The sequence below is a fragment of the Kogia breviceps genome, chromosome 11 (genome assembly GCF_026419965.1).
Source record: "Kogia breviceps isolate mKogBre1 chromosome 11, mKogBre1 haplotype 1, whole genome shotgun sequence".
In the NCBI taxonomy this organism is placed as follows: domain Eukaryota; kingdom Metazoa; phylum Chordata; class Mammalia; order Artiodactyla; family Physeteridae; genus Kogia; species Kogia breviceps.
The window spans coordinates 4870105-4892181 of NC_081320.1; the positions used below are offsets into that span (position 1 = coordinate 4870105).

Here is a 22077-nt window from a genome sequence, read left to right on the forward strand (position 1 = left end):
ACAGGTAGCCATAGATGGATGGCCTGCCTGTGTCCAGGGCTGCCCCCAGAGTCCTCAGGGAAAGGTACTGATGACGTGCTTTGTCACCTATGGCTACCCAGCGGGCCCCACGGTGACACGTGGGCAACATAAGTAGGCACGCCTACTGCACACAAGGGGCCCAGAATAACTTGTACACGTCCCAGGCTCCTGACCTGGTCTTTTCTCTGGTACACTAGTAAAAACAAAGCATTTAACACAATTTTCAAAATTCAGATGACAGTGGTCTAGGTAATCACTCTTTGATAAGATGCTTAGGTCAAGTCCCCATCCCGATCAGATCCTCACTGACCAAAAGTTACTTCTGTAAGGCGATGCTAAAAAGCCTCATTGACCTTCTTTTTCTAATTTAGGTCTCAGCAATAAATTTCTGCATAATGCGTCAGCCTAGAGTATGCGAATTATAAAATATGTAAGTTATAATTATAAGTTAAACTCATCTCAAGCATCCTATCAGCCATTCAGGAGTCTGGTGTTTTTATATATGATACTATATGATTTTTGTATATCATGATATATATTATATATATCACATATTCATACCTAATTCTTGTCCCTTCCTCTTCATGTACATTCAGATCCTTTCCATTTTTTTTCCAGATGTTCCAGTAAATCACATCCTTTTCATTCAGCAAAGCAGAGCAGTTGAGCTGTACATCTTTTCCTAGGTAAAAGTTGACAACCGATGTTCAGATTTTAGAAACTCAGGTTTCTCAAAGGTTGAAATTAATACAGCCAATGTATATTAACCTAATATACAATGATAATATAGAGCTGCATCTAAGAAAAAAATGCCTTGTTTTGCAATTTAAAAAAATTATAAATCAGAGAAATGAGGTTGCAATTACAAGTCATCACCAAACTATGAATTGGCTTCTCTTCAAATGTTTATGTGTAAATCAATTATTAAAACTTAGGATGGCCAGTGGACTTTCTTTTCAACCTATAGTCTAATAGGTAGTGTCAGGCCTACATACCCAGTGCAAGTTCTGGAAAAACAAAATGGATACAAAGCAAAATAAAAATTAAATTAGCTAAAAATTAAAGACATCAAAGTGCAGGGAAAACAAAGAGAAACAGATGAACTGAAACTACAGTCAAGAATAAAGTTCTTCCAGGGTGAGCTGAGATAGCCACCATTTTATTCCTTGAAGGAATTTGCTTTGGTTTGTACAAAATAGAGGGAATCTCATGGAGAAAAGAGAGTCCAGTGGAGATGCCGACAGCCACATGGGCTCACAGAATTATTGCTAAGGGCTTGGGCAGCATAGGAGGCTGGAAAGGCCTAATGATTTCTCCTGCAGTCTCATGGTACTTAGCAGAGTAAGTCCCACTGGAGGACAACACACACGTGACTGGAGTCTCCCCCCAGCCATAAGAGATGCAAAGCAGGTTAAATCCAACAAACCTGCATCCTAGCTACTGCTCAGCTCAATTCCTGACTGGACTGAGATGATCAGACCCTCACATTACCTGCCTAACAAAGAAAAGGCAAACACTCTTAGGGAAAAGTAATACAAACTTCATTCACCTTGGTTGTTTTAGATACAGAAAGATCAACAACAACAAACAACAACAACAAAGAGAGACATCAAAAGGGCAAGAAAAGGGGATAATAATCAATAGAAAAAATAGGTAATAGAAGTTGACCCAAAGATGATCCAAATGCCTGACTTGGCAGATAAAGAGTATGAAATAACTAATATAAATAGGTTAAAGAAAACAGAGGAAAAGATGGACAGGTAGATGAAAAGATGGATGTTTTCAACAAAGAAGAGTAACCTATTTTAAAAGAATCAAATGAGCAATTGATAATGAAAAAAACATGAATTTAAGAACTCAATGGTTTTAACAGAGACTGAGCATAAAAGAAGTCAGGATTGCTAAAGCTGAATACAGGCCAAGATCAAAACTAAAGTACAGAAGGGAAAAAAATAAAAAATAACAGAACAAGAGCATAAGAAACAAGAGCATAATACCTGTAATTGGAGATCCAGAAGGAGAGGAGAGAAGAAGGGGGCAGAAGAAATATTCAGACATAATGGCAGAGGATTTCTCCCAAATTAATTAAATACATCCTTTTCAGACTCAAGAAGCTCAGAGGAACCCAAAGCAGGATAAATGCAAAGAACACCACACCCGGACGCATCAAAATCAAAGAGAAAGAGAAAATTTTGAAAGCAGCCAGAAGAAGAAGACACATCAAAGTACCAACAATAAGACTAAAGGCCAGTCTTTCAGCAGAAACTATGGAAACCAGTGAACAACAGAAGGGCATCTTTAAAGTGCAAGAAAAAACTGCCAACCTAGAATTATTGAAAAAAAATCTTCAAAATTGGAGGTAAATAGAGATATTTTCAAGTAAATAATAGCCAAAAGAATTTATCGCCAGCATAACCACACTATAAGAAATGCCAAAGGAGATTTTTCACTCTCAAAGAAAAATTATCCCAGATGAAAGTAAGGACATACATTAAGAAATCAACAGTGCAATAAAGGACAAACATTTGGGTAAATACAAAATAATTTTTGTGTTTAAAGCAATAATAATGCCAAATTCTTGTGAGTTTTATAACGTATGCAGGAGAGAAATACATAAAATAGTAGCTTAAAGTGAGATAGGAGGATGAATGAAATTAACTGTTGTAAGGTTCTCACGTGCCTGTGAAATTGTCAACGTACTAATATGTGCATTTGTCTTACTGTAGTAAGAGGATATATATTGTAATCTCTAGCAGAACTACTAATGAAGAATACAAAATGGTATAACTAAGAGGAAAACAAAACAGATTAAATAAAAACATATTAATCTGAAAGGAAAGGAGAATAAAAGGAAGAAATAAGACATAGGACAACTGGAAAACAGAAAGATGAGAGGTCTCTGTATTAGTAAGTCATTAAATGTAAATGTACTAAACAGCATACAGACTGGATTTCAACAAAGATCCAAATATATGCAGTTTATGTGAGACATATTTTGTGTATAAAGACAATGAAATCTTAAAAGTAAAAGGATGTGAAAAAAGATAAAACATGTCAGTCCCAAACAAAAGAAAACTGGTGTGTCTATCTAACATGAGAGAGAGTAGGGATTGGGAAAAGATGTAGTATGATAAAATAAAGAGAGAAATTTCATACTGTTAAAGTGTCAATTCAAGAGGCATCAATTTGTATGCGCCCATAAGATAATCTCAACATACATAAAGCAAAAATAGACAGAACTAAAGGATATATAGACAACTTGACCATCATAGCTGGAGATATTAACATCTCTCTTGGCAACAGATAGAGAAAGCTCACAATTAGTAAGGATATTGATGATTTGAAGAGTACCATTAACCAACTTCATCTAATTGATATTTATAGAAGGACTAAACCAAAATCTGCAGAATACACATTTGTTTCAAATGCACTTAGAACATTCTGGTCCAAGTAAGTTACTACAAATTTTAAGATTTAAATGATACAATGTATACCCTTGGACCATAATGGAACTAAACTGGACATCAATAACAGAAAAATAACTAGAAAATCCTCCACATATTTGGAAATTAAGAAACATAAGTAATCCATAGATGAAAGAAATATCACAAGGAAAAATTTTAAAAATAGTTAAAACTTTGAACTGAATAGTTATAAAAATATGGCATATCAAAATTGTTGGAAACAGCTAAACAGTGATTAGAGGGAAATTTAGAACTTAAAATACACATACTACAGGAGAGGAGAATTTAAATTAATTCTCTAACTCTCCATGTGTACAAAAGAAAAATGAGGTGCAAATTAAGCCTAAAATGAGAAGAAAAAATAATAAAGTTCAGAAATCAATAAAACTAGAAACCAGGCAAGCCACAAACACAAATGGCAAAGTATCCGAGCTACATTGGGCATATGTGGTCATATACATGACTGTAGCCATCTGTAGTCAAAAGGTGTGTGCTTTGGAGACAATCAACAGGATCAAATGACAATCAACAACAAACAAACAATGTAAGAAACTTGAATCCCAGCTCTCCCCCTTTCCTGGGGTTTAACTTCAGACAAATTACTTAAGCTTTCTGTGCTTTGGTCATTTAATCCGAAGCTTAAATGCGAACAATAACCCTCAGAGTTGCTTTGAGGATTTAATACAATAACATATTTCAGTTACCTAATACAATACTCAGTTTAGCATATGTGAATTTATTCTTCTCCTTCCTTCCTTTCTCTTTCGAAAGAAATTACTCAACTGGACATACTGATTCATCAAGACCTGTTTAAACAAACCCTAAATGTAGAGTCGAGTCCATTGATTCAAAGTGAACCCATTAATCAAATATTCAAACCACACAATACGTTTGAATCGTTTCTCCAGAGTATTCTCATTGAGTTTTCATATTTAAAAATGATCAGAGATACTATTAGAGAAAAGCCACATACAAAGTGACGAAAACCACAGGTCTGCAAACCACAGGCGCTTCCATAATCTTTTGAACACACTGTTAACTGTAATTATTACTAAAAAGGGCAACATCAAACAAGACAAGGTTTTCCTGCTTTTTCAATATTCTTCAGTAAACATGGTATGTGTTATGAACACAACGTTGACCAATCAGGAACCAGATTTAGCCTTGGAAGATTATTATGAGCCCCATTCACACATCCAAAATATATGTATGTCAAAATATACCTAATTCCACTTTAACATGTGTAAGCTTTGGTCCAAGAAGAGCTGGAATTATATTACTGTTGTCTGAAAGTGAGAGAAGAAAAGAAAAATGCATTAGTGTTACAAGGAGTTTTGCTAAGACATTTGTTGTAATACACTTATTATTCCAGGTAACCAAGATTCTAACAGTTATCACTTTACATTTACTATTTAATGTATTTTCATTAAATAAGGGTTGCAGGGAATACTGGTCGTTTCACTTTCCATCAACTCAAAGCTCACCTCGCCGGAGAAAGCACACTGAATTTGATCTCCCCTCAATTCCAGCCTCTGGCTTCGGCCACTGCAGATAAAAGCCAGAAGAAGATGCTCATCCGGGGAGACAATGAACTTTAGGACTTAGAAGATGCAAAGTCACTGGGATACGCCTTTCTACTCTGCCTTTCTTCTTTCCATCTGCTCTCAACTCAAGTTAGATTTATTGAGTGCAAGGTCAAGACTCAGGTAGGCTAGGCAAGGCACTTACTCTCAGCAGCCTCCCGAGACCCTCCCCTGGCAGGACAGTGAGAGGAGTGCCCCTGGATGCCTCACTTGCCTCACCTCAGTCCCGGCCCTGCTGGGGTGTCCACTCCTGTAAACTCAGTTCTACTTCTGTTCCTTAGTGACCTCTGACCCAGACTGGAGGTACACAGATATTCTCCACCGCAGCCCCATTGAGTAACACTTAGGAAGGAAGCAATTCCCCCAGCGACCTCCCACTGAGGACTATCCCACAGCCTAGGATGCTAATAACTGCAGGACATGGACAGCCCTGTGGTCCCGCATTCACATGGCTATGTAGTCCAGTCCTTGCTGCTCCTATTATCAGCATTGGCAACTTTCTTCATGACCTGGACTCTCCCTTCTAAGTACTTCCGGTGCTTCTGGGGCATTTACAAGTAATGTCCAGTGCATCCCTGATGGGGGCTCCCAGGCGCCCAGCAGACGTGCTTGCTCATGAGGACTAAAGGGGACTCAGGTGCTCTCCTGCAGCACCCACGCCCTCCTAGGCTCTCCCAGGAAGCAAGCGCTACAGAGTAAAGAGCAAAGAAGGGAAAGAAGGAGTTATGTGGGCAAGGCTCCAGAAAGAAACTAGTGTAGCAGAACCCCAGGGTAAAGGACTTCCCTGGAGGTCCAGTGGTTAAGACTCCGTGCTTCCACTGCAGGGGGCATGGGTTCGATGCCCGGTCGGGGAAGTAAGATTCCACAAGCTGTGCAGTGCAGCCAAAAATAAGTAGATAAATAAAAATTTAAAATAAAAGAGTTAAAATACAGAGATCTTTAACTACCTTCATAATAAGCTGAGAGGTAGATCATAGATAATTTAAAAAAAAAAAAAAAAAACCCAGGGTAAGAATCTCTTCTGGGACTCAGACTCTGGGCAAGACTAGAATTCACGTCGGCAGGAGGAACTGCTGCCCGGCGAGGAGCTAACCCTCAGCTTTGAGAGCACGGAGGAACATAGGCTGCTTCAAGCACACAGGGGCAGGAGGTGGTTTTGAGTATTGGAGAAAATTGCTACTGATTATTTTTCTCTTCATTGATCTTCTTTTCTCAGGAATTTGGTGGGAGTCCTGGGAAGAGGAGGTGTAAAGGACATCTTTATGGAAGGACATCTTTGAGAAAGGATGCCATCTACTAGAACTGGAAGTATATCACGAAGAACCCAGAGCAGCACTGGGTTTGTAAAACTGGTGTAAAGTGAAGGGTGCAATCCTACTGAAGGTAACAGAAGGAAGAACACACTTCAGTGTGTGCCCCTGGCATGTCTAGTCTACCTATGCATTTACTATCCCTGCATCAAAATGGCACAGATGGGCTTCCCCGGTGGCGCAGTGGTTGAGAGTCCGCCTGCCGAAGCAGGGGACGCGGGTTCGCGCCCCGGGCCGGGAAGATCCCACGTGCAGCGGAGCGGCTGGGCCCGTGAGCCGTGGCCGCTGCGCCTGCGCGTCCGGAGCCTGCGCTCCGCAACGGGAGAGGCCACGGCAGTGAGAGGCCCGCGTACCGCAAAAAAAAAAAAAAAAAAAAAAAATGGCACAGAGATTGTCAGCTGCAGGAGGAGAGACAACAGCAGATCCGCCAGAGTGTGAGATGAAGACAAAATACAGAGGCCAGGTGGGTTGAGTGGGCTGTGGTCCAGAGCAGTGACGCTCCCCCCGTGACAGCTCAGAGATCTACATCCGTGAGCACAGACAAGGTAGGCGCTCGGTCCCGCTGTCCTCAGCAGAGGCCATGATACCTCCTGATCACCCACTTCAACTCGCAGCTCTCTACATTTTAAAAGAATGGTGGCAAACTTCACCGACTCCAAAGGAAAATGGCCGGGATGGTGAAGAGTCCTGACTTCCTGTTGAACGAGGCAAGACTGAAGAAACCGTTCCTGTCTCAGTACAGAACGACCTTGGAGGTATGGCGGGGTCTGTCCGGACCACCACAATAAAATGAATATGACGATAAAGCGAGTCACACAACTCTTTTGGTTTCCCAGCACATATAAAAGTTATGTTTACACTATACTATAGTCTATTAAGTGTGCAATAGCATTATGTCTAAAAAGCAATGTACATATTTTAATTTAAAAATAATGCTGTTGGAAAAATGGCGCTGATACACTTGCTCAATGCTGGGTTTCCACAAACCTTCAATTTGTAAAAAAAAAAACAAAAAACCAACAGCATCTGCAAAACGTAATAAAATGAGGTATGCCTGTAATCCACTCAACAGACGTGTAATGAGCACATGTACAAAGGGCCATAAGTATAGGAGAGACCAACATGAGGAATAGAACACAGGTTAATCCCTTCTTTCCAGAAGCTTCTCATTCTAGTGACAGAAACAGACGTGTCATCCGATTCTGGCAGCAACCAGAAATAAGAACAAGAGGCCATGGGGGCACGGAGGAGGGCGGACATTTAGCTGAGTCCTGAAAGACGCAGGTGGCGCTCTCCAAGAAGATGAGGAAAACAAGATGGGTGGTTAAGGCAGCAGAATAGCACGTGGGGCAGTGTGGGATGTAGGGGGGGGAGGAGACGGGAGACGGTAACGCTAAGATGGTAATAACAGAGCTTCCCCAAACCCTGCACCACTATCATAAGGCCCTACACCCTCACTCACTCAGTCCTCAAGGCAAACCCTATGAGGGGTGACTCAACTCATTACTGTCCCATATGACACTAGTGAGGGATGAGAGGTGGAGAAAACCTTAGTCATTCAACTCACCCAACGTCACAAGCTCACAGGGTTCAATGAAAGTATCTGGCACAATTCCTGGTCTCGTGCATGCTCTCTTGATAATGGATATTCTTACTGTTCCTCCCAAGAAGGAAGGAAAGAGGAGCTCACGAGCAGAAAGCAGAGATGGACAAAGGGAGGGAGTTGGTGGTGGAAGTGTCAAGGGACCAGAGACGTAGGATTTATATGATATTAAAGAAAGTCAAACTGAAGAATTTAAGGTAGATAAATAGAACGTATTGAGTTTAAGAATTTAGTTATGGCATCCTCCGGTTCCCTTTCCCATCAGATCTGAACCCTGGTCTTGGTGGTCGTAAGAGGAGGAATAGTAGTACTGAAGCTGTGCTCATGGTGTCTGCTTATATAGCATATGGGCTAGTTTCAAACAAGGTAAAAAAAAAAAAAAAAGAATTTAGTTATGGGATACCCGGGTTATGGGGCGTGACAAGCAGGATAATGTCCCCCACCAAAGGTGTTCACATCCTAATCCCCAGATGCTGAATATTATGCCTTACACGGCAAAAGGGACTTTGCGATATGATTTAATTTAGGATTTTCAGATACAGAGGGTGTTCTGGATTAGCCAGGTGGGCCCAGTGTAATCACAAGCGTCCTCATAAGCAGGAAGCAGATGGTCAGAGTCAGTAAAGGAGATGATGAGATGAAGGAAGAGGTGAGAGAGAGATCTGAAGATGCTGCACTGTGGGCTCTGAAGATGGAGGTGGCTTGCACCAAGGATGCAAGGCACCTCTAGAAGCTGCAAAAGGCAAGGAATCGATTCTCCTCCAGAACCTCCAGAAGGAATGCAATCCTACCGAAACCTTGATTTTAGCTCAGTGAACCCGTTTCAGATTTCTGACCTCCAGAACTGTAAGACAACACGTTTGTGCAGTTTGAAGACAGGAAGTTCGTGGTACTTTGTCCATTCGCAATGCGTGGAGTACAGCTATATAAGTGGATGGCTGTAGAGAAGAGGGAAAAACGCTGCTAAAGTCAACGAGCTCTAGTAACTGTGAACCCACAACGTTGCTGAATGAGTCATCCCAGGAGTTTACAGCTTCCTGGATGATGGGAAAGAACGTGAAGGGTGGATAAACCACCTGTCTTCAGACACTCGAAGGAGCTGTCATTTTCAGAAGGGACCAGACAATCTGTGGGGTTACTCAAGGCAAACACAAACAGTGAGTGGAAGCTACAAGAAGGAGTAATTGGACTCAATGAGAAAAAAAGACTTCTCTACAATCAATGATTAAAATCTGGACGCAGGGCTTCCCTGGTGGTGCAGTGGTTAAGAACCGCCTGCCACTGCAGGGGACACGGGTTCAAGCCCTGGTCCGGGAAGATCCCACATGCTGTGGAGCAACTAAGCCCGTGCACCACAACTACTGAGCCTGCGCTCTAGAGCCTACGAGCCACAACTACCGAGCCCACGTGCTGCATCTACTGAAGTCCGCGTGCCTAGAGCCCGTGCCCCGCAATGAGAAGCCACCGCAATGAGAAGCCCGCGCACCGCGATGAAGAGTAGCCCCCGCTCGCCGCAACTAGAGAAAGCGCGCACACAGCAGCGAAGACCCAACGTGGCCAAAAGTGAATTAATTAATTAATTTTAAAAAACATCTGGACCCAGCTGCTGTGTGATTTGGTAATTTCCAAGGTAGTTCCTGAATGATCTATTATTGGCTGAGTCATATGAAGGATTTCTTCACTGGATAGGGTTTAATTAAATTACTTCTAGGGTCTCTGTCACCCTAAAATTCCAGGCTTCAGTTTTTCCATGATATATGGTCTGGGTTCATGATAAACCAGACTAGTAGCCATCATCCCCAAATATACAGCCCTTTTCTACAGCCACGCCTGGGCTCCTTACACGTTCTTATGTTCTTATCGTGCGCAGCCTCTGAGAACCAGCTCAAACAGAGCCTCTGGCATCTAGTCTACCTCTGGACTCTCTGCACCATTAACACCTCACAGATGACTCCAATTTCATATTCTACGGTGCTTCTATGTGGCTTATCACCTCGATACCGAGCAGGACCCTGTGGGGCTCCTGGGCACGAAAGCCTTTCCGCGTCCCCCATCCATTTCTGGATTACAGGAAATAGGCTTCATTCAGCCTCCAGGACCTTCCCTGCTTCCACTGACAGGTTCAAACAGTTGCTAATCAGGTAAGGGAGGGGATGCAGAGACAAGGGAGGGGCAGTCAGGAAACAATAGCGCAGCCTTGGGGCAGGGTCCTGGTTCCCCCTCAAGGGATGCACACGACAATATCTTTGAGCTGTTTTGCAGACACTGAAACTCCCTCCAGGTGGGAGAAGTTAACTGTCTGCTGCTCACAAGCCCGGAGACCCCAGACCGGTTGGAACCAGAAGGTTGATGATGCCGACTCCCGATGACCTCACCACCAGCCAATCAGGAGAGTGTCCAGGAGCTGACCACGCCCTCTTTGAACCATTACTATAAAACTCCTTACGACTCCCTGCAGGGTGGGACACACAGCCTTGAGGGCATGAGCCCGCTGTGGCCCCCTTTGCCTGGCAAAGCCATAAAGCTATTCTTTTCTACTTCACCCACAACTCTGTCTCAGAGATTTAATTCGGCATCGGGATACAGAGGCCGGGTTTGGCTTCAACCTTTCCTGACTATAATCAAATTCCTGAGAATCATACATTATTCACTTCATTTTGTATTTCCATGCTTCCCTTACCTCCCAATACTCAGTACAGTTTATTGAATATAGACACCCAACAATAAATATTTACTGAGTGCAAGCAGATGCTTAATAACAAAAGATTCCACAATTTAGTCAAATACCAAATAAGAGAACTGACACATCAGAGGTTCACCTATATAAACTTTCATTACTATCCCCCCCCCAAATTTTTCAGCATGGCAGGTGATGCCAAAATGATTTTCACCATTATATTTGAACTAGTGATGTGGTCACAACTCCTACTAAGTTTGCCTCTGGCTTCCCGTGCGGCTTTAGAAAAAAAGAAAATATTCCATTTTAAAATCTAAGATACATTTGTTTTTTCCCGATTCTAAGATTTCTCTTACCTCCAACTATTGTTATATTGAAGGTTTTGGTGACGTTAAATAGTTTGCCATTATGAAGAAGGAAAAACATGCAGGTATAATATCCCTGATCTTTAAACTCTGCATTCTTCTTTAAAAATGGGTTTTGATTGTTCTCTATCTTTTCACAGTTCTGTTATTAAAAAAAGCAAGTTAAAATATTTTAAGTAAGAGTGGTATCATATGACAAGAATTCAAAATTTTAAAGTTAAGGATCTTTAGAGAAAGAGGGAAATAGAATAAAAGCTAGCAATTTCTGAGCAAATGTCTCAGTGATCTGGCACTGCCTCTACTGGAACAATGAAATAGAGTCCCATTCCTGGTATTATCATCATTATTATTATTATTATTATTATTGTGGTACGTGGGCCTCTCACTGTTGTGGCCTCTCCCGTTGCGGAGCACAGGCTCCGGACGCGCAGGCTCAGCGGCCATGGCTCACGGGCCCAGCCGCTCCATGGCATGTGGGATCCTCCCGGACCGGGGCACGAACCCGTGTCCCCTGCATCGGCAGGCGGACTCTCGACCACTGCGCCACCAGGGAAGCCCTATCATTATTATTAATACATGCTGGGAAATAGAGTATAGGGGGCACTGTAGCTGCTTTCCTCATTTTCCTTTAATCTCTCTCTTTACACACAAAGAGAGGGAAGAGGAGAAAGGAAAAAAAAACACTACAACAAAAAAAATCCCTGCTTGGGTCAAAACTTCCCACGCAATTCTATTTCTTAATGCTTTTAGCTGAATTCCATGTATTCAGGACTACCCATCCTGGGATAGGTAGTAGAGGTGGGAGCAGAATTACTCAGAGAACCAGGTACCTAGCAGACTACCCACACCCATTGATGTCCTCCACCAGAAGACAGTGGACTGATTAGAAAAGCATGAAAAAGATTCCAATGTATAGGCACACACAAACATGTCTCTCTATCACAAATTTCTGTATGCTGTAGGAATTAATAATAACAAAACAGCTACCTTTTTCAATCCAGCCATCAGGTACCAATAAATAGGTTCTGAAGCAATCTAAGAATGAGATGGAGAAAATGGAAACTAAATTGCTAACCTTTACTACGTGACCCTGTTCCTGTAAATACCAACCAAGGAGCAGCTACTGCCCACAGACTCCTCTCAAAGCTGCCAAAGCTGGTAGCAAGCGGAGCTAGACCCAGAGGGTGCTTAGAATGGGCTTGTGAAGCACCCACGTGTGTATCTCATATCAGTGAATTGTTTCTGCATATACCAAATTTGTATAAACCCAAACTTATTTTTTCTAAGGCATATTAAAATATCAATTCCAAGGCATATAAAAATATATTTTTTTTTCCAATCGTTTACCGATTTAGCTTCCTTGTTCCCCTCCCCTCAATTTTCTAGCTAAAAGCATTCTCAATATGTCTATTTTCTAAATTCAAATACCTGCATAGAGGGATTTCTTAAAACCCGGCACACTGATCCCCACAGATTTATACATACTGTAAAAACATTTGTACATGTGACAGGAAATAGAGTCAAGTCAACTCAGGGCTGATACAGATATTTGGAAAACATTTTGGGTAAGAGCTTCCCTTGAAAAATCACAAGCAAACAGTCTTGAAGCAAAAGGTACAAACAAACATTTCTAAGGCATCATCAACCGTTCACCTTGAACTTTCTCAAGGTCGTCTCTTCAGACCACCCTCTCTCACAGCTCTTCCAAGTTTCCATGACAGAGTTACACTTTTCAGGTTTGTTCCTCTATAGAAATAATATAATTTGTGTTGTGTGTGTGCATGTATGTGTATGCATATTATGTATGTACATGTGCCTGCATATATACTCGTGTATATACAATTTCCATAGTATTGTCTAAAGGAGCTCTTACAACTCAACAGGTAAAAGGTACATCAACTGAAGTAAACAGTTCACAAGAGAAGTAATATTGAGATGCAATAAACACATAAAAATGTTTAACTTGTTATTAAGGAAAGAAATGGGGGAAAGATACTAAGAGTTATAGAAGTTTCGCACGTTAGATTTTTAAATGTTCTTAAAGTATTCTTTCCCATGTGGCAGTGGTATGAGAAAAAGAGGGTTTTAAACTGGTGTAGCTCCCTAGAGAGCAGCTTGATAATTTAAATCAAAAGCCATAAACATGCTCATAGCCTTTGATCCAGTTATTCTACTTTTAGGGATTTAGTTAAAGAATAAAATCATAATACACCTTCTGAGTTACGGGAATGATATTTATTTTAGCCTTATAAGTAATAGTGAAAAGTAGGAAATGAACAAATGTCCAATAACAGGGGCTTGGATACAAGTGTATACACAATGGAATCCATGTTTGGGAAAATGTTTAAAGATGTGGGGAAATCATCACAATATAATTTTTAGTGGATAAGGAAAATACCACTTTTTAAAAGTACATGGAGAAAAACCCCATTCTCTGGCCGGTGGGATTATGAATGATCTCTGCTATCTTCATCATTCATTTTTTCCATCTTCCAATTTTGTAAACGCATATATTCAGAACAAACATATACAACAGAATTTAAAATTTTAAGTATATGCAGCAGAAGAAAATGAGCTAGCATGCCTAAAAATTAAATTTTTTGAAAGAAAAGGAAAATTAAGGAAGGGAGAGGAAGCTGTTATCATTTATTGAATGCCTAAAATGGGGCAGGAACATTGACACTTGCGTTACATGTAGGAGCTCAGACAGGCCACCTGAGCTGTGTGGACTCACAGTTTGAATGTTAACAAGACCAAAATGCTTCACAGCTACCAGACCCTCACTTTGGAATTTTGTCTTTTCTGTCAAGTTTTAAGTTAAAATATTTTAAAAGAGTTACCTTATAAAATAACGTTCTGTTGACCAGTTTTTGATAGTAACTGTGTTCACAGGCTACCTGCAAAGATTTTTTAACTTCCACAGATTTACTCATTACTTGTTTCTCAGTAAAGCAGCTGTGTGTAGGTCTTCTGATGACATTTAATTTCCAGTCATGAGTATCATTTCTAGGAAATAAAGGGTTAGACATATTTTATCATTAGTACAGAGACTTTGTAAATACCACCTTCTAGTAACCAATCCAGTGAAAAATTTCCCTTATTTTTGTATAAAGAGACTCGTTCACTGATGCCCAGATCCTGCTCTGTCTCTTTTTGGTTCAGTGCAGCAAGATATTTAATAACTGCCATGGGGAGGGTAGTAAATGAGAAAAACCCGAGATGTCCTAAACACACACAGACACACACACACACACACACACACACACACTCACACACACAAACCTACATCAGACCATATGTATTATGGATGTCAGGACAGAAATGTTTAAAACGTCAATGATCTTTTGAGATGGACAGGTTCAAAGATTCTTAACGCAGGATGGCAGAGTGGAGGTGGTTTCATGAGGACTATAATGCTTTCTGAAGGTCTGTATATATGCACTGAGTTTTATATTTCTCAGGGCACTTTGTTCCCATCCTCTTCTCTTTCTGTTGAGTAAACCATGTCTGGAGTGGCTGCTCTCCAGGTAGTTATATTAGCACTTTAAGTACCTTACTAAGCAAAAATTAGTTTGAACAGATGTCATTGTTGTTCCTTCTGGTTAGAAGTTAGGAATGTAGAGGAGGAAAAAATTTTCACAGCATTTTTGGAAATGATCACTTTTTTAACTTTTTATTTTATATTGGAGTAGAGTTGCTTAACGATGTTGTGTGAGTTTCAGGTGTACAGAAAAGTGATTCAGTTACACATATACGTGTATCTATTTTTTTCAAATTCTTTTTGAATTTTGGGGGGTTTAGGTTGTTACATAATATTGAGCGGAGTTCCCTGTGCTCTACAGTCGGTCTTTGTTGGTTATCCATTTTAAATATAGAAGTGGAAATGATCTTTGAAAAAAGAAAATGTTTGCAATCTCATGTTTGCTTGAACTGCACGTTATGTAGAGATCCATATACTAAATACTACACGAGGTTACGTTGTCCTGTGTGCCTGACACATTCGTACTCGCCCCCCCGAGGCTCTTCCAGCTCTCCTTCGAGTCTACAATCAGACGGACAGAAAACTGGCACTCACAGAGTTCCAGGTATTGTACCACGTGTGTGCACTGAGACGACCCTTTTCCTTAGGTTAGATGGGAAACCTAACCTTCAGGCAAGGTTAAATAACTTGCCCAAGGTCACACACCTGGTACACAATAGGGCCAAGACGCAAATGCACATCAGTTTGGCCCTCAAGGCCAGGAGTGCTTTGTACAACACTACACTCTCACAAAACTTTGATCAGACAATGCGATTTTCGCTGTAGGATTAAACTATCAGTCTCCAGAGACATTTGATTATTAGTAGAGGACTCCTGAAAAATTAAAAGAGGGTTCCAGGAGTAGGGTCTGGTCACTGATGACTCCCACACAAAACTACGAAGACTCACTCACCCAAATGATGTACACACACATACATGCACACGTACACACACGCACACACACCCCTCTGTGCAAAAACAGAATACTGTTCACCAGTTGCACTATATTTGAAAAAGTTTCTATCTTCAATGCTCCCAGGTGTTCAAAACCACCTTCTCCTGTGTAGGGTCCCATTTATTTTCAAAACCACTGTCAAGGCTGCTGCCGCCACCATTGCTTTAGTCTCGTGTTGTTCATCAGCCTCCAACAGCTTCAAAGCTTATCACACAGCACTCTGAGCCCGCCACCCTCCCTGTCCTCTTCCTGGTCCCTCCATATGCCTCTCTGACATCCTGCTTCCACCCGATGAGTCCACTTTCTCTTCCTACCACAGGCTGTGTTCTCCACCTTTCACATCAGAAAGACACTTGATGCCCCCGTCCCTCCCTGTCTCCAAGTGACATTCGTAGATGACTTACTCTCCCCATCAGTTTGTCCTTTCTGCCTTGTCCAGAATACTTTGTGCATTTAAATCACATCTTTCTTCCATCAGGATTAGGGAGATGTTCTTCTTCCTCTACCCCGATTGTGAGTATACACCTTCTACCTTAGTTTGAAAAGACCCAGTGGTGACCCACTTCTGGAATCGTCCCTCTTAAAAGGTCACATAAAATTCATTGGTTAAAAAGAGTTTCTGAACTTCTTTCTAACTCCTGGGAGTTCCTATATATAAAAACAAACCAAAATGACCCCTTTTTGTGCGAAACCACAGGAGTGCTATCAAGATTTCACTGTGACATCTCACTCTGCCCTCAAAGGCACTGTTGATAACGATCAGGACTCACTCCAGAGGCACTCGTGAAAGAAATCTGCTACCTCTGGCAGCACACCCTCCCCCCTCACCTGGCCCTGAGCGAGTTTCTACAGGTCGGTCTCAAATCTCTACAAAAATACACACATACATAAGTACAGACACAACATCACAAATGTACTGGATGAACACTATGCCGTCAATGTTCTCACTAACGGTTCATCACATAGAAGTTTTCTTGCCCCAGTTACTCCTTCCCCATCTCACAAAATAAAGTATAAAGAGAACCAAGTTCAGTAATAAGCATGGACACATTCAGTGGGTTGCCGTCATTTCACAGAGTTTAGGATTCTCGACTACGAATATCCTGGAAGACTCTAGGGTTAGCCTGAGAAGGTGCGCAAAGCCCTTTCGCTGCTCCCCTCTCACTGTCCCCGGCTATAAATTTGTGACTGGCTGACACACACGTCTTTCACGAGTACCGCCACCTGGCTCTCGATGAACCCCTGAAAGCTGGACCAGGATGCGTCTACAGCGATTCCAACCCAGCACCCCAGCTTGAGGTTACCAGCCAGGAAGCTGACACTGCCCTCCTTCACTACCTGCTCATAACATTACGAAGCCTTCGCCATTTATCTCCTTTGACCGGCAGCTCTAGGTAACAGAAGCAGCGGAATTTAAAAATGAATTTCATTCAATCCTCACTTACCTTTGGCAAGGATCACCTAAAAGTAACTCCTACTAAGGTCATCTCCTTTCATTATGATTACTAAGAAAATAAAAACAGGGCAGTATTTAATTTAATTTTTCAAGAATGAAGTATTTATTTCGTGCTGTAGGAAGAGCAGGGAGGAGAAAACGGATGGATTATCGGACCTTCCCAATTACTGTACATTTGATTTGCTAAACAAAGTCCAAGAGTGCTATGAAATACGCCAACGCAAAGAGAAGGTATACTCACCCCATTCGGATAGAGTAAGATCCGCTGTCATTCAAGTGAACTGGCCAGAACTCCAAAACATAATCGAGCAACATAATTCTGGGTGAGCTACTCGAGCTCAGCTCAAGGGGTCCATGCGATTCGTTTCTGTACCATTTTATGATGCTTGTTTTATTCTCAGGCTCAGACGAAGACAAGCAATACTTCAGATAGAAAGGTTCCCCTTCAACTGCAGTAATGTGAAGACGTGAGGTACACGTTTCTTCTAAAGATTAGCAAAGTAAAAGAAAAATATAAAAACAGAATGACAAAGGAACATTTTTTTCCCCTAATGCATTAGGTGAAGAGGCTGGGTTAGTAACATCCTGAAAAATCTCAATGACTCATCTCTGTGGATTCCTTCATTTGAGGGTCAATCTTTCCAACACTAAAAAACAGGAGGTCCATCTTTCTAACACTAAGGCACTTTCACTATATAAATGAAGACAGAAAAACCTTGCAACAGCTTCTCCCAAACAGGAAGGTACCGGAACTTAACCTAGCAAAGCTAGAAGACACATAAATGCACTGTAACCTTTTAAAAGAAATGTTACACATTACAACTTCCTCCTAAGGAACTGCCACTAAAGTCACAGTGTTGCCACACCTGCCCCCATACATCCCTAGCTGAGGCGTCTCCAAGGAAAATGACAAGAGAAACCTAGAGACCTCAGAGTTTGCCACTTGTATCGTCAGAAGTCTCATGGGTCTCGTTCTCAACCACTCTACCTAAGCATTCCCCGGGCAGACGTGGGGATGGTTAAAGGCGCGCCTATGTGTGTATAAATCCATTACCTCTCTAGGTTACCATGTGGATACTCAATACATGATGCATACAATCCATACTGATAATTAATTCATACTGACTCACTCCAAATCTGGGTATCTGTCACTTCCTCGTTCTAAGATCTCTCTCTCTCTCTCTCTCTGCTTCCTTCTTTCTCAACTAACCGGATACTCTGGCTTTAGAAATTTATCTGATCCTTTGTGCTGTAAAGGGTCCTCATCGCCCTCCTTCTTCACTTCCAACAGTTCCAAGTCAGTGTGAATGGACCTTCCCTGGATCCTGTCTCCCGGCAGCAACCTTTGACTGTATTTTGAGAATGAGAGAACTCTTAAACTGAACCGAGCAGTTCTCTGAGGCCACAGAGAACATGTTTTGTCTGTAGTCAGGGTTTATTTCTCAAAGCAACTGTCCGGTTTTAACCACAACGTTGCTCACTACAAGGTAAAGAGGAAGGTGGCTCTAATGGCAAAAACACTCTTTGCAAACACGGCTGTCAAACCTACCTGGAAGCACAACATTTAATGAACATCAACCTTGCATCCGGTGGTTGTTATTAAATCTTTATCTGACAATTCAGGACTTCAGCTTAGAAGGTGTGATGCATGTGTAAATGTGGGTGTTGGTTTTAATTGACATCCTAAAAGGATGTTAGGTCATCAACAGCTTGATTTATTTTCTCGTTTTAGAGATATAATCTACATATAACAAAGTGCAAAAATCATACATTATGTGCTCTATTGTGTCCGGACTTTTTGTACACCATTATGTCTATGATGGGCAAACATATTGCTGCATGTAGTGGTGATTTGTTCTTTTTTTCATAGTTATGTAGTATCTAATTGTGTTAGTAGTTGACAATTTATTCATCCATTCTATTGGTGTTGAACATTTGGGTGATTTCGAGGTTTTGGTCAATCATGAAAAAGCTTCTATGAGAGCTACCATATGATCCAGCAATCCCACTCCTGGGCATATATCTGGAGAAAACCATAAGTCGAAAAGGTACATGTACCCCAATGTTCACTGCAGTGCTATTTACAATGGCCAGGATAATGGAAGCAACCTAAATGTCCATCAATGGAGGAATGGATAAAGAAGATGTGGTACATATATACAGTGGAATATTACTCAGCCATAAAAAAAGAACAAAATAATGCCATTTGCAGAGACATGGATGGGCCTAGAGATTGTCATACTGAGTGAAATAAGTCAGAAACAGAAAGAAAAATATCAGATGATATAGCTTATATGTGGAATCTAAAAAAAATGGTACAAATGAACTTATTAAAAAAAAAATAGAAATAGAGTCACAGGTGTAGAAAACAAACATGATTACCAAAGGGGAAAGGTGGGGGGAGGGATAAATTGGGAGACTGTGTCTGACAGACAAACACTACTATATATAAAATGATAACTAATAAGAACCTACTGTATAGCACAGTGAAGTCTACTCAGTACTCTAAAGACCTATATGGGAATAGAATCTAAAAGTCAGTGGATATATGTATAACCAATTCACTTTGCTGTACAGCAGAAACTAACACAACATTGTAAATCAACTCTACTCCAATAAAAATCAATGAAAAATAAAAGCTTCTATGAACCCCTGTGCCTGTGTTTGTACAGACATAGGCACTTATTCCTCTTTGGGGGCAGTTATTACTTAAAGAAACCTAGCCTGGAATTCATACTCTCCAGGCTGCATGGTCGGCAGTTGAAAGTTCATATTCCCCAGGCAGCTAATGGCTTCAGAGATCTAATCTTACATTTAACATTGCAGGCTTTGTTGATTTGAAATGGCTTTGGATTGGAGAAGTGAGTGGAGTTCAAGGTATATGGATGGCCCAGAACACCCTCCCCATCTTCCACGAATGGAGCACCAGGATGCAGTAAGGTCAAGAGACTGTAGCCTCTGCAACGATGTCTGGGTTTGGAATTGTCTTGAGTTTGGGCGATAATAGGATGTCACCTAACTTCAGCTAAATGAATCTGACACGTAAAATACTGTCATGTCTGCCTAGAGAGACCCCTTCACAAAAGGCGCTCTTCAGCTAAAGGACAGAGAGCTGGGACCTTAGCATCCTTGCAGCAAAGGCTGCATGGCTGTTTGGAGCCCGCAGCATGTTTTCATTACAACCTGGGAGGAAGGTTATTAGCCTACGTCTATAAGGACCTTTAGAGCAAGGGGCCTTTTCGTATGATGCACACTTTCCTACACCTTGGTCTCTCTCACCTGTCCCGACAGGTCCTTCCATATCAACAAGAAGAGGTCTGTCTCCTTCCTTTAACACCTGGGTAGTGTTGCATCGTATGGATCTCAATGATACATAGATCCTCTTAAGTAAATATACCCAGATATTGTACCTGAATTATTTGTAAGTATCAATAACCAAACTGTAATCTCTTCATTAGTAATTCTCAAAGTAGGGGACATGCGCTCATGTGTCCCCTCCTCCAGATACTGGATCAAGGCAAATCCACAATTGTGCCCCTTCTTTCTTCTCCAGAGCCTTTGGAGAACCTTGTTAATCAATCATGGAACTCTTCTTCAGAGAACGCTGCTGACGTCTCAGAACCTTCGCAGCGAAAGTCTCCAAGCAGTGACCGCTAATAAATTAAAATCGGTACCTGACACCGGACACAAAGCCTACCTGCCTTCCTGGTCCAAGTAGGCTCTTTCTTACGTATTCCTTCTAACTCTAATATTTTCTTTAAGATCTGTAAGGCATTCTCACTCACTTTCCTCACTACCTAGATAATGAGATGAATTTTTGCCTTCCTTTCGGGGAGGAAACAATGTGTTAAAACTTTGTAAAAATCAGTAACAAGGATGGCTGTGATCACTTCAGTTTCAAATAACGTGAAGCTAAGCAAATTTTCATCTCAGACAAATGTATTTCAGGATCAAAGTTTTCACTTCCTGCTCTCTCTACATAAACTCACAGGGCTGAATCCTTTCTTTGTTGGTAACTACACATGAGTCTTTACTTGATCTCAGTCCTATGAGTCTTTTATTCTCTATTCCAGGCATACCAAATGGTGGGCAACTTTCTAAAGTAAAATCTTAAACCACAAATTTTAATAAATGCAACACCTTCAGAAACCACCTCCCCATAAATAAGCCAAACTTTGATATTCCCTCTAGACGACCAATGAAGTATGTTTGTGATTGATTATAATTACTTACCTGAGGTGCTTATAAACATAAACACCAAAAGTGTCAGGGGTATTTCTCTACGATGCATGTTTATGATTCTGCTTCAAATGGTTTCTCTGGAAAACAGAATAAGACAGATTCAGCCAAGACTTTCAAACAAAAGCATACCTGTCTCATGCAGGAGGTTTTAAAATGTCTTCTGGCATACAGACTTTAAAAAAAAATCAGCCCAGCAAATTTTCATATCCCTTCATAGAGTCACCACTTTTCCTCAGAACTTCCAGCCATGTAGAATTAATAAAATTTCAAGGCATAAATTTGGACACCCAGGGGAAATCCCTAATAATGCAAATTTCTAAGACAAGAGAGCCTGCCGTATTTTAGGTCTGGTCTACTAAATCTTACCTCCGAAGTCAAAGTTGAGGACAACAGTATTTCCAGAAAATCTACCATCCTATGAATGGACAGTCTGCCCATGTAGGGGTGTGTGTGTGTGTGTGTGTGTGTGTGTGTGTGTGTGTGTGTGTGTGTGTGTTACAGCCGCTTTTTTCCCCTCTCACACCACCAAAATGTTCATCACAATCTTCACTTAAGGGCTGAATTTTTAAATATTGATCTTTCTTCAGAACTAAGTTAGGAACTAAGTCTGTTTTGTTCATCACTGTATCACTAAAATCAACGCCTCCCGCAAAGTAAGCACTGATTAATTCTTGTTAAGAGGAAAAGGTGTGTGCATGTGTCTACACTCACATGCCCCTAGTTTTTACTTTAGGAAATGAAGATACAAGTCTGGGAGTTTCCTACAATCCAGATGCCTAATCCACATCCACTCAAAGAATGCAAATCTGTGTTGAATTTTGACCCTACTGCAACCTATCTTTGGTTCTACTAATTACAAGTTGAGAGAGTAGAGGAAGGGT

General features: G+C 41.2%; 1 protein-coding gene and 1 non-coding gene across 6 annotated transcripts in view; one reads left to right on the forward strand and one right to left on the reverse strand.

The window, feature by feature from the left end:
* IL18R1 (interleukin 18 receptor 1) overlaps positions 1 to 22077 on the reverse strand; it is a 40098-nt gene that overhangs the window by 12342 nt on the left and 5679 nt on the right. For 2 of the 5 annotated variants that reach the window (XM_067007037.1, XM_067007040.1), the window contains exons 2-8: positions 21188 to 21273; positions 17196 to 17439; positions 13864 to 14029; positions 12011 to 12058; positions 11015 to 11165; positions 4709 to 4771; positions 583 to 703 (exon numbers count right to left, since the gene is read on the reverse strand). In XM_067007037.1, the coding sequence (XP_066863138.1) occupies positions 583 to 703; positions 4709 to 4771; positions 11015 to 11165; positions 12011 to 12058; positions 13864 to 14029; positions 17196 to 17439; positions 21188 to 21245 (851 nt within the window). In that variant the 5' untranslated portion in view covers positions 21246 to 21273. Of the gene's footprint in view, positions 1 to 582; positions 704 to 4708; positions 4772 to 4969; positions 5031 to 11014; positions 11166 to 12010; positions 12059 to 13863; positions 14030 to 17195; positions 17440 to 21187; positions 21274 to 22077 lie in introns of all 5 variants that reach the window. The other 3 variants (XM_059079120.2, XM_059079122.2, XM_067007039.1) reach the window with 2 other exon arrangements.
* Positions 8222 to 8348, forward strand: LOC131766077 (small nucleolar RNA SNORA61). The gene has a single exon (XR_009338379.1). It is a non-coding gene; the product is annotated as a small nucleolar RNA SNORA61 (small nucleolar RNA).